The sequence below is a fragment of the Ranitomeya imitator genome, chromosome 1 (assembly GCF_032444005.1).
Source record: "Ranitomeya imitator isolate aRanImi1 chromosome 1, aRanImi1.pri, whole genome shotgun sequence".
NCBI classification, from domain to species: domain Eukaryota; kingdom Metazoa; phylum Chordata; class Amphibia; order Anura; family Dendrobatidae; genus Ranitomeya; species Ranitomeya imitator.
Genome location: NC_091282.1, coordinates 287,017,982 through 287,036,062, shown reverse-complemented (window position 1 = coordinate 287,036,062; position 18,081 = coordinate 287,017,982). Strand labels below are relative to the sequence as shown.

The following is an 18,081-nucleotide window of genomic DNA, read 5'->3' as shown; positions in this document are numbered from 1 at the left end:
GAAATAAAAATGGTATTTATGTATCATTGGTGGGGAGTCAAGGGATCTAAAAAGTACTTGTATAATGCAGAGCTGACACTGAATTGAATATTTTTACATGATATTCCAAAAAAGTAGTGACAGATTCCCTTTAAGGGACTTGAATTTGCAATCAGCTGATTCCTTGTGCTATATACAGCAATACCACGGTACTGCCACATAGAGCAAAAAATCACATTCTCTTATGAACTCCAGCTACAGGCTGGCTTTGATAGGAGTACCATCGTGAAGAGTGAAGCATTATGATATAATTTAAATGTATGTACCTGCAGGTTTAATTGTACCAAATCTGCCTCTCTCTTTGCCAGAGCAGCCTCGAGTATATTGTTGTGTTCACGTAGTGCAGCGTTGGATTGTCCGAGTCCAGTTAACTTTCCTCGTTCATGTTCTAATTCCAGTGTCAGTTTTTTGTTGAGGTCTTCTAATTTTTTTATTTTCCTTTTAAAGCCACGAGATTCCTGCAGCTGCAGCATACAATAAAGTGAGAAAAGATTGGTAACAGATATATAATGTACAGAACACAATATTTACCAGAAACAATAAAAAGAAAATTCAGTCTACACAACAAAGTAAAACTGTACATTTCAATATAAATTTGCAATCTGTTTTCATAAGTTTGTTTGTTTTGTTCAGCAGATGTATAACGACCTGTACTATGACAAAGGATTTCTGGTATAGATGCATTCTGTTTTGAATGGCTCGAATTCTTTTTTTCTCATTAACCAAGCCTTAGAAGCATTAGGGCAGATTTATTATTACTGTCTCAATTAAGTTAGACTGTATAAAATCAGACCAGAAAAAAAACTGTGCTAAATTTAGCAGAGGAGCACGCCAAATTATTAATTTGAAACATTTGGTGCATCTTGCTTAATACAATATATTTTTTCTTTCATTACATCATACATAAAACTCTGGCCCGCAGGGTACTTATATTTGTCCCATGAGGAAATACCCAATGTCTCTAGAGCTGGCCCGCTGTAGTAGCTAGCGCATTCTAATTCTACAAATCATTTTTTACGTAGATTACTCACCCCCACCCAGCTCTATTCCCCACAAAGGGCTTCCACCACGTCCACACCAATGATGCAGAGCACCCATCCTCTCTCCCATACACACCTTTAACACCTTACATCACTCGATGATGCAGCACCTTGAGCATTTATGGTTTCCGGTTCCCGTATCCTGCAGAAAAATACATGCATGGCTCCGGGCACTCCTTCCCGCGGCCTGCTCAGTGCCACATACACTGACCCTCTTCCGGCTCTCGCTAAAGGCAAACCTCCGTTTTCACTACCTACTTTTAGTACCCATTCTGCCTTGCAATGTTGTGCCTATCTCCAGACTCTTGCACACTACATCATCATCCCGATGCCTCACCACTGGCCTTATCCAGACTTTCCCTATAGTGAAACCTGCACCTTGACTACATAACATTTTGCTTACACTACGTTCTGCCTATCCTTTCACTTATACCTATGCATCAGCATTCTTCTTTACTACTCGTCTCATCTCCCATTACCCTTACAGTCATGGTCAAAAGTATTGACACCCCTGCAATTCTGTCAGATAATACTCAGTTTCTTCCTGAAAATGATTGCAAACACAAATTATTTGGTATTATTATCTTAATTTAATTGGTCTTAAATGAAAAAACACAAAAGAGAATGAAGCAAAAAGCAAAAAATTGATCATTTCACACAAAACTCCAAAAATGGGCCAGACAAAAGTATTGGCACTCTCAGCCTAATACTTGGTTGCACAACCTTTAACCAAAATAACTGCGACCAACCGCTTCCGGTAACCATCAATGAGTTTCTTACAATGCTCTGCTGGAATTTTAGACCATTCTTCTTTGGCAAACTGCTCCAGGTCCCTGATATTTGAAGGGTGCCTTCTCCAAACTGCCATTTTTAGATCTCTCCACAAGTGTTCTATGGGATTCAGGTCTGGACTCATTGCTGGCCATCTTAGAAGTCTCCAGTGCTTTTTCTCAATCCATTTTCTAGTGCTTTTTGAAGTGTGTTTTGGGTCATTGTCCTGCTGGAAGACCCATGACCTCTGAGGGAGACCCAGCTTTCTCACACTGGGCCCTACATTATGCTGCAAAATTTGTTGGTAGTCTTCAGACTTCATAATGCCATGCACACGGTCAAGCAGTCCAGTGCCAGAGGCAGCAAAGCAATCCCAAAACATCAGGGAACCTCCGCCATGTTTGACTGTAGGGACCGTGTTATTTTCTTTGAATGTCTTTTTTTTTCTCCTGTAAACTCTATGTTGATGTATTTGCCCAAAAAGCTCTACTTTTGTCTCATCTGACCAAAACGTTTTAGGCTTTTTTAGGTAAGTTTTGGCAAACTCCAGCCTGGCTTTTTTATGTCTCGGGGTAATAAGTGGGGTCTTCCTGGGTCTCCTACCATACAGTCCCTTTTCATTCAGACGCCGACGGATAGTACGGGTTGACACTGTTGTACCCTCAGACAGCAGGGCAGCTTGAACTTGTTTGGATGTTAGTCAAGGTTTATCCAACATCCGCACAATCTTGCTCTGAAATCTATTGTCAATTTTTATTTTCCTTCCACATTTAGGGAGGTTAGCCACAGTAAACTTCTTGATGACACTGCGCACGGTAGACACAGGAACATTCAGGTCTTTGGAGATGGACTTGTAGCCTTGAGATTGCTCATGCTTCCTCACAATTTGGTTTCTCAAGTCCTCAGACAGTTCTTTGGTCTTCTTTCTTTTCTCCATTCTCAATGTGGTACACACAAGGACACAGGGCAGAGGTTGAGTCAACTTTCATCCATGTCAACTGGCTGCAAGTGTGATTTAGTTATTGCCAACACCTGTTAGGTGCCACAGGTAAGTTACAGGTGCTGTTAATTACACAAATTAGAGAAGCATCACATGATTTTTCGAACAGTGCCAATACTTTTCTCCACCCCCTTTTTTATGTTTGGTGTGGAATTATTTCCAATTTGGCTTTAGGACAATTTTTTTTTTCATTTAAGACAAATTAAATGAAGATAATAACAAATAATTTGTGTTTGCAATCATTTTCAGGAAGAAATGAGTATTATCTGACAGAATTGCAGGGATGTCAATACTTTTGGCCATGACTGTATAGATCCCTTCACCCTCTAATACACCCCCCATATCTTTGCCTATGTACTGCACAGCTCCTGGGCAGGGGAGAAATCAAAAGAAAGTATACAGACATTACAGCATGGGATCACTGCTGCTGGTTTCTGTAAGGAAAAACATTTTCCTGCCTGGTTAAAAACCATGTAAAAAATTGACAACTGGCTGTTGACTGTTGCCAGATGGGGCACGTCCCATGTAGCAGTCTGTTATTAACCAATCAGTGCTTCATGTGTGGTGACACGCCCTTCTGACATGAGTAATGATCACATCTAGCTTTCAATTAATTCATACATTTAAAAGATGAACAGTGGAAGAAGAGCATAACAGAGGTAACTGAACATATGCACATGAGAAATACCAGGATTTGTTAAAACAGACATATCAGGAAAGTGGCTATCACAAGAGGTGTGATCAAAGAATGCCACGCTGATCTCACCAGGGTACCATATAAAATATAAATTTTATTAAATAGCATTAAAAACACATGAATCACTACATACAGGTGCAAATCCTCAACAATAAGAGGGACTATATAGCCTGAGTTGAACACCACTATACCAGGCCCCACATATAAATAAGACAGGGAGTAATATAGTACTACGGCATCTTAAAGAGAAAGATTAACCTATGTGATCTATCCTAATGGAGCCCACTAGGGATCTCCATAGTGAGTCCTCTGTCTAATATATAAAGGTCTAGCAATACATAAAGACAATTAGAGATAGGTATATTACCTCAAAGTAAACCTGGCGTGTGCTCCTCGGCGTCCCTCTGCCCCGACGCGCGTTTTGCAGTAGCTTCTTCTGGAGGCCTCCAGAAGAAGCTACTGCGAAACGCGCGTCGGGGCAGAGGGACGCCGAGGAGCACACGCCAGGTTTACTTTGAGGTAATATACCTATCTCTAATTGTCTTTATGTATTGCTAGACCTTTATATATTAGACAGAGGACTCACTATGGAGATCCCTAGTGGGCTCCATTAGGATAGATCACATAGGTTAATCTTTCTCTTTAAGATGCCGTAGTACTATATTACTCCCTGTCTTATTTATATGTGGGGCCTGGTATAGTGGTGTTCAACTCAGGCTATATAGTCCCTCTTATTGTTGAGGATTTGCACCTGTATGTAGTGATTCATGTGTTTTTAATGCTATTTAATAAAATTTATATTTTATATGGTACCCTGGTGAGATCAGCGTGGCATTCTTTGATCACACCTCTTGTGATAGCTGCTTTGTTTATGGTACTAGTTGCCCCATGGATTGGGGGAGCAACATCTTTGTTTACTGTTGAGCAAAAGTTGTGAATATATCAGGAAAGTGGACAGATCTCCTGAATTACATCTACTTCATATAAAAGTAATATTGATGCAATTCATGTCCAATTTCTGTTGCATCTCGCTTAGTAAATCTCCATCATTTTTCATTTCAAGGGCTCCTACCACTGACACAATTTTACAGTACTTTCATAGTGAATTTAGGCAGCACGGCAATGCATAATTCCATAACTACACCAGTATTCAGTTTTGCACACCTCATCTTCAAGTTCAAGAACCTTCTCTCTATATTCTTCAAGTTCCTGGCTTGTGAGTGATATGACCTCCTGCAGCTCACGCTCCAGCATGGCTTTACTATGGCTTACGGCCTGTAATTCACTTTTCAATCCAGCGAGTTTTTCCTGCATACAAGATAATAAAAGCAGGTTTATAAAAAAAATTAAATAAGTAAATGGTGACATTTATTTTCACTTATATCTGTGATTAGGACTAACCATCATACTTTTGCATGAATCTCAAGATACCTGAAAAGCGTAACTGTCACCTCCTTCTGATATTTGCGCTTTCAGCTTACTTAGCTCCGATTCCATGGTTTCTTTTGCAGTCAGTGCTTCCTGAAGACGCCGGCTCAGGATCCCCACTGCGTTTTCATAAGCTTTGTGTTTGACTTTCATCTCCTTCTGAGCACTTGTCAGGTCCGAGCCCAGTCTCTTCATTCTCTGCTTCTGTTCTGTAATTGCGCTTAAGGTGCAGTAAAGACAGGCTAGTTAAGGATTCTACAGCTTGACAATGTAACTACGGTATATTAAAACGGGTATACTACCCTCCAAAAATCTGTTTAACATATTACCTTCACCAGATCTTGTTTTTTAGTGCAATAACCTAATATTCTTTCAAATACCGTAAGTATAATTTATTAATATTTACAATATACTTCAGTAAGGTCAGCAGTTATTGGTGCAAACTTCAACGTTGTTATCCAATAGTGTTTTATTTGTTCAGGAGAATGTTATGATTTAACCTTCGTCAGGCTGCATAATTTTACAACGTTAACAGGCTGCAGAGGTACAATTGTACCTTCATATATATTTTATTGAAATTTGGCCAATATATTCTGGACCAAAACAGCAAAGATGTCACAAAATTTCAGCCCTCTACGGCTTTTCGAGAAAAAAAAAGTTATTGCAATTTTAAAACGGAATAGTTCGAATTGTACCTACTCAGCCGGACGAAGGTTAATGTTATAAGAAGAACTACATTTTTTTTAAAAAACAATACTACATTTGAAAATTATGCCAAAAAGCACTTACTTCTTAGCCTCATTTTGTAACAGTTCTACTTGTTCTTTTAGCGCAGTATTGTCCTGGGTTAGAGATATTAGCTGATCTTTGTCAAACTGTATGGACTACAAGAAAAAAAAAACAACTAAGACTAAATATAGGATTGCATATAGAACAACCATCTTTACCATCTGCATAAATGGAATACAAGGTGATTTGGACAGTTTTCAATATCATATGCACATGTATTTTTATTTTCTTTCTGTATTTGTCAATCAAATTCGCCGTGTATGGACTCACAGCAGAAAACAGACATTTCAGCATTTATATTTGCAGTCTGTATGAGCAACCGATTGTAAGTGTGCATCACAGACCTTGAAATGCTGGTCAGAAAGTTTACCATGCTCAGTCTTAAGTGTGTACAGCATATTACTTTATTCCCTTATAAAAGCACTGTACCAATGTTTCTGAAGGAGAAGACTGTAAGGTGCATTAATGCAACAGAAACACTATATATTTTTTACTTGGTGCAGACTTCACACAAAACTTCTGCTGCAGTATAGAAAATAAGGTGGCAGTCATACGTCCATCACTCCATGAGATCGCTTCTCCCCATACTCCAGATACAAACAAGAGCCCTTACTCTGAAAGATCTAACAGATTGTTAGGCCATGTCTCTCAAGAGTAGTTTTTAACCCCTACACCCCCCCCCCCCCAAGACTGTTGTCAGCTTCATGACCATGCCAAAGTTTAGAATTCTGACCATTGTCACTTCATAACTCTGAAACGATTTAACGGATCCCACTGATCCAGAGATTGTCTTTTTGTGAAATATTGTAGTTCATATCAGTGGTAAAAAAATTTCGATATGACTTTCGTTTATTTGTGGAAAAAGATTGGAAGTTTGGACAAAATTGAGCAATTTTCAAACTTTTAATTTGAAAGTTAGAAGGATTAAAGGGAAGCTGTCACCAGGAATAACGCTGTTAACCTGCAGATATGGGATTAACCTGCAGAGTAACAGATTATTATGCTGTCCGGCGCATGCAGCGGGGAGAAAATGATCTTTATTCTCCCCGCCAGCATTCGGTATAGTCATAGGGGCGGTGCCTGTTCAGTCGCCATTTGGAGTATAACCGCGCCCCCGACTCTGACTGACAGCCAGCCACAATGTAGAGCCAGTGTCAGTCAGGTCCGCGAGCGTGGTTAACTAGGAATCTAGACCCCTCAAGGAATGTAACTAGATGTGTGGTGAGCACCTTGAACCCCCAGGTGCGTCACAGAACATTGCAACGTTGAGCTGTGAAAAATAAAAAAAATAAAAAAAATAAATCATTTTTCCCACAATAATGTTTTTAGCCCTATTTTTTTTATTTTCACAAGGGTAACAAGAGAAATCGCAGTATACAATTTATGGTGTCATTTCTCATGAGTACTCAAATAGCCCATATATGTGGTTGAAAACTACTTTTGACTCACAATGCAGAGCTTAGAAGGGAAGAGGCTCCATATGGAAGTTCAAATTTTGCTGCACTGGCGTGAGGGTGCCATGTCACATTGGCAGAGACCCTGAGGTGCCAGAACAGCTGAAATCCTCTGTAAGTGATGTCATTTTACAAACTACACTGCCAGTGAATTAATCTAGGGGTGCAGTGAGCATATTGACACCAATAGGGCTTCACAGAAAATTATACCACTGGGCAGTGAAGAAAGAATAATTGCATTTTTACAGCTAAAATGTTGTTTGAGTCCCAATTTTTTTTTTATAAGGGCTAGTAGGAAAAAATGGACCTCTTAGTTTGTTGTGCAATTTCATCTGAGCGCGCTAATACGCTACATGTTATTGGGAACTACTTTTGAGGCACAGTACAAAACTTAGAAGGGAAGGAGCGCCAAAATGTAGTGCAGATTTTACTGTTATGGTTTGCGGGTGCCATGACCCACTGGGAAATCCCTTGAGGTGCCAGAACAGCAGAACCCCCCATAAGTGACCCCATTTTTCAAACTACACCTCATCTAGGGGTGCAGTGATCATATTGACACCACAAGTGTGTCACAGAATTTTATACCAATGGGTAGTGAAGAAAAATTAATTACATTTTTAACCATAAAAATGTTGATTTAGCTCCAGATTATCATTTTCACACTGGAAAATGGATAAAAATGGCACCAAAATTTGTCACACAAGTTCTGCTGAACGTGGATAGACCCCATATGTGGCTGTACAGTACTGTTTAGTAACACGATAAGACTCAGGAAACAAAGGAGCGGTATTTGCCACATGAACTAGGAATTTATCTACAAGCGTAATAATGGTTTTGTAAAACACCCATATAGTCAAAAATCAAGCAGCAGTGGATGTTGCAGAGTGCAAATTGCACATCTGCTATTGTAGTGCCCAGTACGTTATCCCACTTCGTGCTTCTGGGACATGCAGCCATAAATTAAGCGGGCTCTCTTCACTACAGAAATTCCAAACATGTGGGTGCTAAATGTGGTTTAGGCACACTGTTGAGCTCAGAAGGGAGGGGGCTTTTTGATTTGTGAGTGCAAAATTCCCTGGATATTTTTTGGGGGGCGAGGAGCCATAGTGCTTTTCCAGATCCTTTCTATTACCAATAACGTGGATGCCCCCTACATTTCTGTTAACATAACAAACCTGAGTGGGGGCTTTTATTGTGGATTGAGGTGAAGCTTTTATTGGGAACATTTTTCATAACGTTTGAGATCACATTTATCCGGCGCTTTACGCTGACCACTTACTTTGAGGTCTGCATCGAAATCTCTGAGTGACATGATTCAGATGAAACCCCCGAGAGATCCATTCACTATAATGAGGCAGCAGAGTTACTCGGGACTCAGTCTGGCCTCTGTTCAGAGGGGTCCTTTTCTTCCGAAGTGCACAAAACTGTGGACAATGGCACTTTTATGCACGCCAAAAAAGACGGACACCACCAGATCATAGGATAGATGGCATCCACAGTGCCTCTATCAGCCTCATTATAGGGAATCTTTTAACGGGAGTTTTGCCTCAATCACATATTTCAGAGATTTACATGGAAACCCCGTTGTAAGCGCTCGGCGCAGAGTGCAGAATAAATGTGAGCCAAGCCTTACTGCAATCTTGGAGAGGCAGAATGAACAAATCAGCAGGTCAAGAATTGGTTTTATTCATTTTTTACGCCGTTCCTCATGCAGTATAAGTGATCAGAAGACTTTATTCTTCTGGTCGGTGCAATTACTGCAATACCAGATTTATATTGTTTTTTTATGTTTGGCTGCTGTCACACACTAAAATACGCTTTATATTGATTGCAAAAACAAGTCTTTGCATACCATATTTTGAGGGCTCGAATTTTCCTATATTTCTGCTGACAATCATGTGAGCCTTGTTTTTTGTGGAACGAGGTGACCTCTTTATTGGTACCATTTAGGGCACAATGTTTTTTGATTGATTTCTATTCAGATTTTTGGGAGGCAGAATGAACAAAAAAAAAATAATTCAGGAATGGTTTCTTTGAGGTGATTTTTTATGACGTTCGCGGTGTGGTAAAATTGAAAAAGCAGCTTTATTCTTTGGGTCAGTACAATTACAGTGCAGTGATTCCACATTTATATCATTTTTTTATGTTTTGGCGCTTTTACACAAAATCTATTTTCTAGAAAAAAATAATTACTTTTGCATATCTTTATTGTGAGCGCTATAACGATTTTATTTTTCCACTGATGGTATGGCAGCCTGTTTTTTTGCAGGACAATATGTCGTTTTCAGCTATACCATTTGTATTTACATTGGTCTTTTTGATTGCGTTTTATTCCACTTTTTATTCGGCGGTATGAGGAAAAAGCATAGTTTTTTTGCCACTTTTAAATATTTTTTAAATATTTGTACTTTTTTTTATTTTTTTATTTAGTCCCACTATGGGACTTTGACTTTTACAGCTCTGATCGCTGTTATAAACCAATACAATACAGTCAGACGGCCCCTCAAGTAGCCCACGTGAAACGCGTGTTGAGGCTGGATGGTCTGACGTCACACAGGGATTCACATGGGCAAGGAGCATTCCTGCAGCACTTTACTGTTTTACAGATTTATTAGAGGTGTACCCCTGTCTACAACTAGGTAGTTGATGGATAACTTTCCTACAACATTACTTTAAATATTATGCTATTTGCCAGCAGTAGGAATCGTTCTCTCTTTAACTCCTGGATGCAAACCTCCCTTGTTCAACATAGGAATGTGACCTCTTGATCCTTATATTTATTGTGCTGACCTCAGACTTACTATATCAGAGCTCTTTATTTCAAATTTATTTGTCCCTAAATTACTTCTATATTTGCCTTTTTTTATATGGTACTGTTGTAATCAATAAATACATTTTCTATACATCTCTTAAAAAGATTTTTGTAACTCCTTGTCCTCTTGAATTTACATATATGTATTGGAGTACTCTGTTGTCCTCGACAACCCTCTATATGGCCTTATATCACCGTTGAGTGATATGTTTTGTTCTGATATATCTGTTACCTTTATAACTGTCAGTGCTGCACTGACACAAGCTAGTTAGACAATGCACTACACATGATTTATCTAGCCTGGTCACCATGGCACTGATCGGGTCCTCACGAGGACGTCACGAAGGCGCCGATCGGAGGGGAGACGGAGCTCGCTCCCTCCCTGTGCCTTTTAAATGCTAAAATTGACATCGATCACGGGATTTAGATGTTTGAACTGCTGGAAGTGGTGCAGGCACCGCTCCCAGCAGTGAGAGTTGTGTCAGCTGTCAGAACCGCTTAACACCCGGTGGTGACCACGAGCGCACAGCCTGTGAGTGCAAAATCACCAGGATGTATCCATACATCCAAGGTCTGGAAGTCCTTCACAAGGTCGTGAAGGAGTTAATACACGGAATAAAATCTCTATATTTATTCAATTAGTGCCTAATAAAATATCAATTGTTCAGCTGTATATCATAATTGAAATCTTAGGAATACAAGAGTAATGGTCTGCATCAATAATTAAATGGTTTTCTATGAGTCACTCTTAACATTCAGGATGTGCAAACAGCATGTATTCCGGCTCAGGCAAAATTTCATCCACCACACAAATATTCTCTGAAAGCTCATGCCTCATTGCACAAACCTGTAAACGTATTTCCATTTCATCTCGGTCGTTTTGTGCAGCTTGGAGATGGGATTCAAGTTCTTCCATCTGCTGTTGCAACTTAGCCATTTCCTTCATAACCCGGGCTTTTTCCATCTCTGCTGCAGACTTCTCACCTTGAATCTTTAGTAGCTCTCTTCTAAGTTCTTTCACCTCTGAATCTAACTTTTTCTTGGTAGCTTTGAGCTCACTGATGAGTTGGTCTTTGGAGCTGGCATCCCTGCGATAGGCTTCTACCATCACCTATTAGAAAAAAAAGAAAAATATTTTACCAGTGTTAAGGAAATGCATTCCTTCATGACAAGGTTGCATTTAAGTTAGTTTGCATTATTGTATCCTTAGGCTGGGTTCACATTGCGTTAATGGCAATGCGCTGACGGCATCCGTTACATAGCGGCACTAACGCTATGTAACGGATGCGTTAGCGCACCCATTGACTGCCATTATGTAGCGCATCGCTAACGCATGTCATAATCGGCATGCGTTAGCGATGTGCCATCATTCTGTGACGGACCCTCGGACGCAGTCTGCAGCGTTTTTGGGTCCGTCACTGCTAGCACAGATAGAGCATCTGCGCTAGCGTGATCGCATAAACGCAATCTTTTTCGGCACTTGCGTTAACGCAGTCCGTTAGTGTATGCGCTGAACGGACTGCACTTAACTCAATGTGAACCTAGCCTTACTTTTACAACTGGACCTTACAATGAGTTGAGGCTTTTATTTTAGTGCATTGTGTTACAAGTGTTTTAATTTATAAAGCCTACATAGGACACATTGACAAACACAGGGCAAACTGTTTGCAATTCTCCAAATAATATTTAGTACTTTACTATGGACTCTAAACTTAATCTTGAGAAATCCAACATTAACTGTAACAGAGGTGCACATCTACCCATTCCACCACCCATACATTCTTACCAAGTGTTTTCATTTACATAGCATCCATCCCATGATGCATGTGAGGTCATAAATTACGTCACATACATGGGCAGTCTGAAGCACGGTTACTCAGCATGAATGGTTATAACTAGAGTTAAGCGAATTTGATCGGGTCCCTGCTTATTCGGCAAGCTATAGCGCTTGCCGAATAAGCTGCAGAGGGAACCCGGATATATGAAGCGCGCCGGCTGATCAGCGCCGCAGCTGCATGTGTCCCGGTTGTGTCACTGTCACACCACATGCATGGAGAGCCTGTGTTTGCTCTCCATGCATGTGCTGTCACAGTGACACAACCGCGACACATACCACTGCAGCACCAGACAACTGATCAGTCGGCGCACTTCATGTATCCGGGATCCCTCTGCAGCTTATTTCGGTAAGCGCTAAAGCTTGCCGAATAAGCAGGGACCCGATCAAATTCGCTCAACTCTAGTTATAAAAAGCCACATGTAGAGAGTGCATCAGCTTGCCCATGTATGTGAACAACCCGGTCCTCTTCTGGGTCATGAGACTTTAACTGGACTTGCCAGAACACACTGCCTGTAAGAGATATACCAGCCTGTGGAGCCTCTTTCTTACACTCCGTAGGTTCACACCCAGACCCCTGTGTGATCTGGCAAATTGGAATAGAAGTCACCTGACAAAATGGGGAAGATGGCTATCGGTAATAAGATTACCATACTTACACTAGACTTTTATATGGGTTTAAGCAATTATAAAAAAAAAAAGCTTTGTAGGAGTGCCCTTTTCATGCACTTTTGGAAATTTGCATAAATATACAAAGAAAAAAACAAAAACAGCGTAAAATACTTAAACTGAACTACTAATCATTGCAATACAAAGGCTTATTTATGACTCACCTTCTGTTGGACAAACTGTTCCTTAACTTTCTGTGTTTGTTTTTTTAGATTGTTGTTTTCTTGTTGCAGAGCTTCCACCTACAAAACATAAAAATAGCTTAGACCAATTTATTTTAGTTGATTTTAGACTCAAAACTAAAATTAAACATCCTATTTAACAAAGTATTTAAAATAAAACATGGAATTAACCTCCAAACTTAATTTTTTTTTTCTGTTACCTGTCCAGATTTGATAGCAATATCTTGTCGCAGTCTTTCCAAGATTTCTCCAGCAGCTTCAGTTCCCTCTTCTAGTTTTTTGGTACCCTGATCTAGGTCATTTTGCTCCATCTTAGCTGCCTGTAGTGCAACCTCTAAAACTATTTTCTGGTTTTGAAGATACTGGATTGAATCGTCTTTTGAAGACAGATCAATTTGTAGCTCTTCAAGCCTGGTTTCAAGTTCATCATATCTCATTTGGAGATCGTTCAGGGACTGATCTTTGGTGTGAAGAGTTTCTTGTGTTGAAGTAAGCTGTCTCAGGATTTCAAGATGTTCCTGTTGGAGTGCTTCAAGCTGCAGGTCTTTCTGGCTCAAATTTAGCTTCACCTAATAAAAAAAAAAAAAAAGGTAAATCTAAATTAGATTAGTTTCCTATATAACGCAGAATTCATACAGTGCTTGCAGTGTCACTTTTTTTAAACTCAACAGATACACCTCCCTAAACATGCTATTGATCAAAACATATTTCATACAGAAGCATCATGGAAAAAAAAAAAAAAAGCATGGCCTGTGTACAACATACACTACCGTTCCAAAGTTAAGGGTCACTTAGAAACTTCCTTATTTTTGAAAGAAAAGCATTTTTTCCTATGAAGCCAACATTAAATTATTCAGAAATACACTCTATACATTGTTAATGTGGTAAATGACTATTCTAGCTGCAAACGTCTGCTTTGTAATGCAATATCTTCATAGGTGTATAGAGGCCCATTTCCAACAACCATCACTCCAGTGTTCTTATGGTACTTTGTGTTTGCTAACTGTGTAAGAACGCTAATGGATGGTTAGAATACCCTTTAAAACCATTGTGCAACTATTTTAGGACTGATGAAAACAGTTTGGCTGATTAGAGAACCTATAAACCTGACCTTCCTTTGAGCTAGTTGAGAATCTGGAGCATTACATTTGTTGGTTCCATAAAACTCTCAAAATGTCCAGAAAAAAAGAACTTTCATGTGAAACTCGACAGTCTATTCTTGTTCTTAGAAATGAAGGCTATTCCATGCGAGAAATTGCCAATAAACTGAAGATTTTCTACAATGGTGTGTATTACTCCCTTCAGAGGAGAGCACAAACAGGCTCTAACCAGAGTAGAAAGAGAAGTGGGAGGCCCTGCTGCACAACTGAGCGACAAGACAAGTACATTAGAGTCTGTAGTTTGAGAAATCGACGCCTCACAGGTCCTCAACTGGCAGCTAAATTAAATAGTATACGCAAAACATCAGTGTCAACGTCTACAGTGAAGAGGTGACTCCGGGCTGCTGGCCTTCAGGGCATAGTGGCAATGGAATAGCCATATCTGAGACTGGCTAATAAAAAGGACAAGATTAATATCGGCAAAAGAACACAGACATTGGTCAGAGGAAGATTGGAAAAAAGTGTTGGAGGTAATGTGATGGTCTGGGGTTGCTTTGGTGCTGGTAAAGTGGGATTTTTGTACAAGGTAAAAGGGATTTTGAATAAGGAAGGCTATCACTCCATTTTTCAACACCTTGCCATACCCTGTGGACACAGCTTGATTGGAGCCAATTTCATCCTACAACAGAACAATGACCCAAAGCACACCTCCGAATTATGCAAGAACTATTTAGGGAAGAAGCAGGCAGCTGGCATTCTATCTGTAATGGAGTGGCCAGCGCAGTCACCAGATCTCAACCTCATTGAGCTGTTGTGGGAGCAGCGTACGGTACCCAAAAAGTGCCCCTCCAGCCAAGCCAAGTTGTGGGAGGGGCTTCTGGATGTATGGGGGGAAATTTCTCCAGATTACCTCAGCAAATTAACTGCTAGAGTGACAAAGGCCTGCAATGCTGTAATTGCTGCAAAAGGTTGCATTCTTTGACAAAAGTTTGAAGGAGAAAATTTCAAATAAAAATCTTTTTTTCAAACCTTGTCAATGTCTGGACAAGATTTTCAATTCATTTGGCAACTCATGTGATTAATACAAGTATGAGTTTTCATAGAAAACACAAAATTGTCTGGGTGACCCTAAACTTTGGAACCGTAGTGTACATATGCCATTACATGGCTATACAGTGGTATATTTTGGAGGCATTTGGTGGTGGCACTATATATATCTGGAAATCCTCAAAACATAGATACACCACAAACACAATGTGAATAGGCCCTTAGGCTGCAATTCAACAAAGCTATTATGCCAGATTTTAAAAAAAAAAAAAAAAAGCTTTGAAAAGCTACAAAATTGTTGCGCAAAGTGGAGTAGTGCAAACATTTTACATCTTTTGCCATGTTCATGCCATTTTGGGGAGGCTGGGGTGTGACGGGAGCATGACGACGCCAGCTTACAAAACTCCAGGCAAGCTGCGGCCAGACTTTCGCCACAACTCTCATCAACATGGTATGAACAGCGCCGGTCTTGATTACTTGGGGCTTAAGTGACCACATGCACAACTTAAATACATGTCAATAAATTAATTGCCAAACCTGCTCCACTTCTTGTTCCAAAGCAGTAGCAGAATCTGCAAGTTTTTGAAGCTGCTCTTTTTCCATCTCAAATTCATCCAATTTTCTCTGTAGGTCTTCTTCCACCATGTGTTTCGCTTCTTGTATCTGATGGAATGCAGCCTCCTGGTCCAACATGTCAGCCTATCAGGAATTTAGAGAAAAAAAAAACATTTGAAAGGGATGTCTTATTTCTACGTAATGTTAGATGGTGGCTTTTTTCCAAAAACATTTTTCTCATCTAAACTACACTGCTCAAAAAAATAAAGGGAAAACGTAAACAACAGAATATAACACAAAGTAAATAAAACTTTTGTGAAATCAAACTGTCCACTTAGGCCGGGTTCACATTGCGTTAAACAGCAGCCCGTTCAACACATACGTGAACGGGCTGCTGACGCAAGTGCCGACATTCTCCATCGCGCTAGCGCAGATAGAGCATCTGCTAGCTCTATCTGCGCTAGAAGTGACGGACCCGGAAACACTGCAGCCCGCGTCTCAGGGTCCGTCACTCAATGACAACACATCCCTAGCGCACGCCCATTGTGGGCGTGCGCTAGCGATGCGTCCAACATAGGAATTAATGGCGGCCTTAACGGACTACGTTACACCGCGTTTATGCTGCGGTGTAACGTAGTCCGTCTAACGGACGCCCATAGCGTAGTGTGAACCCAGCCTTAGGAAGCAACACTGTTTGACAATCAATTTCACATGCTGTTATGCAAATGGAATAGACAACAGATGGAAATTAGTAGTGCAGCTCAACCAGAATAGAACATCAATGCGAGCTGTGGCAAGAAGGTTTGCCGTGTCTGTCAGCGTGGTGTCCAGAGGCTGGAGGCGCTACCAGGAGACAGGCTAGTACACCAGGAGATGTGGAGGGGCCGTAGGAAGGCAACAACCCAACAGCAGAACCGCTACCTCAGCCTTTGTGCAAAGAGGAACAGGAGGAGCACTCCCAGAGCCCTGCAAAATTATCTCCAGCAGGCCACAAACGTGCATGTGTTTGCACAAACGGTTAGAAACCGACTCCATGAGGATGGTCTGAGTGCCCAACGTCCACAGATGGGGGTTGTGCTCACAGCCCAACACTGTGCAGGATGCTTGGCATTTGCCACAGAACACCAGGATTGGCAAATTCGCCACAGTTGCCCTGTGCTCTTCACAGATGAAAGCAGGCTCACACTGAGCACATGTGACAGACTTGACAGAGTCTGGACATGCCGTGGAGAGCGATCTGCTGCCTGCAACATCCTTCAGCATCCTGCAAGATGAAGGCACTGAAGCTATGGACTGGCCCGCCCGTTCCCCAGACCTGAATCCGATTGAACACATCTGGCACATCATGTCTCACACCATCCACCAACGTCACATTGCACCACAGACCGTCCAGGAGTTGGCGGATGCTTTAGTCCAGGTCTAGGAGTAGATCCCTCAGGACACCATCTGCTGCCTCATCAGGAGCATGCCCAGGCGTTGTAGGGAGGTCATACAGGCACGTGGAGGTCAAACACACTACTGAGCATCATTTCCTTGTCTTGAGGCATTTCCACTGAGGCATTTCAGCCTGTAATGTCATTTTCCACATTGATTTGGAGCATCATTCCAATTCCAGACCTCCGTGGGATATTAGTTGTGATTTACGTTGATAGTTTTTAGGTTTTATTGCTCTCAACACATTCCACTCTGTATTGAATAAAGATTTACAACTGGAATATTTCATTCAGTGCTACCTAGAATGTGGGATTTTAGTGTTCCCTTTATTTTTTTGAGCAATGTATGTTAAAAGACTCTAAGGAGAGAAGACTGTGTATGTATAGTACAATCTTTGGAAGTTTTAGTTCTGAGTTACGGTAGTTAAGAGATGCTAGCTTACCTCAATAGTTTGCAGTTGTGCAGCAATGCGTTCCTTTTCTTTGATTGTCCTGTGCTGTGTCTCCGTCAGCTGGTGTGAAAGGGTTACATTCTCTATTTTCAGATGTTCCAGAACACCAGCCTGGCTCATCTGCCCAACCTATGAAAACATTTCATATTAAAATAAAAAAGTCATCCCAATTGATCTAATTCAGTTGAATTCCCAATATTAAGGACACAGGGATTTACCTGGATGTTTGCCATCTCACTTTGGAGTCGGACCCGTGCTTCTTGAGCTAGTGCGAGTTGCTGCTGGTACCACTCCCGGGTCTGCTGCAGAGACGTTATTTCTGCCTTTGAGGCTTTCAGCTTATTAGTTAATGTTGTGCGGTCCAGTTGCACTTGCTGTAGTTGGTACTGGAGGGACACAGTTTGTTGTCGCAGATCATGAACTATTTCAAATAGAAAGCAGATAGTTTCAAGTGATGGCAATACTTTTCTTAATTAGCCCTTTAAGAACTATTTTTGGAAAAAATTAGTTTAATAAATTTGACTGACAGAGTTCCAATTAATATTTATTTAACTTTATTCCTGACATCCTCTGCAGATGTATAGAATAAGTCAGGTTTGGGTGTATGGAGCGGGATCAGGAACTGAGCCAGTACAATACCCGGCAGCTGCTGGCTTTATAACACAACGGAGATCTAATCAAAATTGTTAACTAAGATCACTGGCGGTGGCATTTGGGTGCACAATCTTGGAAGGAGGGGTAGAGCCACTCCATGCGTCCTTCGACCCTCAAGCAATGTG

At 40.8% G+C, this 18,081-nt stretch overlaps 1 protein-coding gene across 2 annotated transcripts in view; it reads right to left on the bottom strand.

Annotated features, from left to right (window-relative positions):
* The window catches only part of GOLGA3 (golgin A3), a 74,569-nt gene that overhangs the window by 10,775 nt on the left and 45,713 nt on the right, over positions 1 to 18,081 (bottom strand). For both annotated transcript variants that reach the window (XM_069756097.1, XM_069756098.1), the window contains exons 8-17: positions 17,521 to 17,723; positions 17,294 to 17,431; positions 15,400 to 15,561; positions 12,916 to 13,284; positions 12,698 to 12,775; positions 10,878 to 11,141; positions 5,765 to 5,859; positions 4,979 to 5,195; positions 4,712 to 4,855; positions 306 to 503 (exon numbers count right to left, since the gene is read on the bottom strand). In XM_069756097.1, the coding sequence (XP_069612198.1) occupies positions 306 to 503; positions 4,712 to 4,855; positions 4,979 to 5,195; positions 5,765 to 5,859; positions 10,878 to 11,141; positions 12,698 to 12,775; positions 12,916 to 13,284; positions 15,400 to 15,561; positions 17,294 to 17,431; positions 17,521 to 17,723 (1,868 nt within the window). The remainder of the gene's footprint in view (positions 1 to 305; positions 504 to 4,711; positions 4,856 to 4,978; positions 5,196 to 5,764; positions 5,860 to 10,877; positions 11,142 to 12,697; positions 12,776 to 12,915; positions 13,285 to 15,399; positions 15,562 to 17,293; positions 17,432 to 17,520; positions 17,724 to 18,081) is intronic.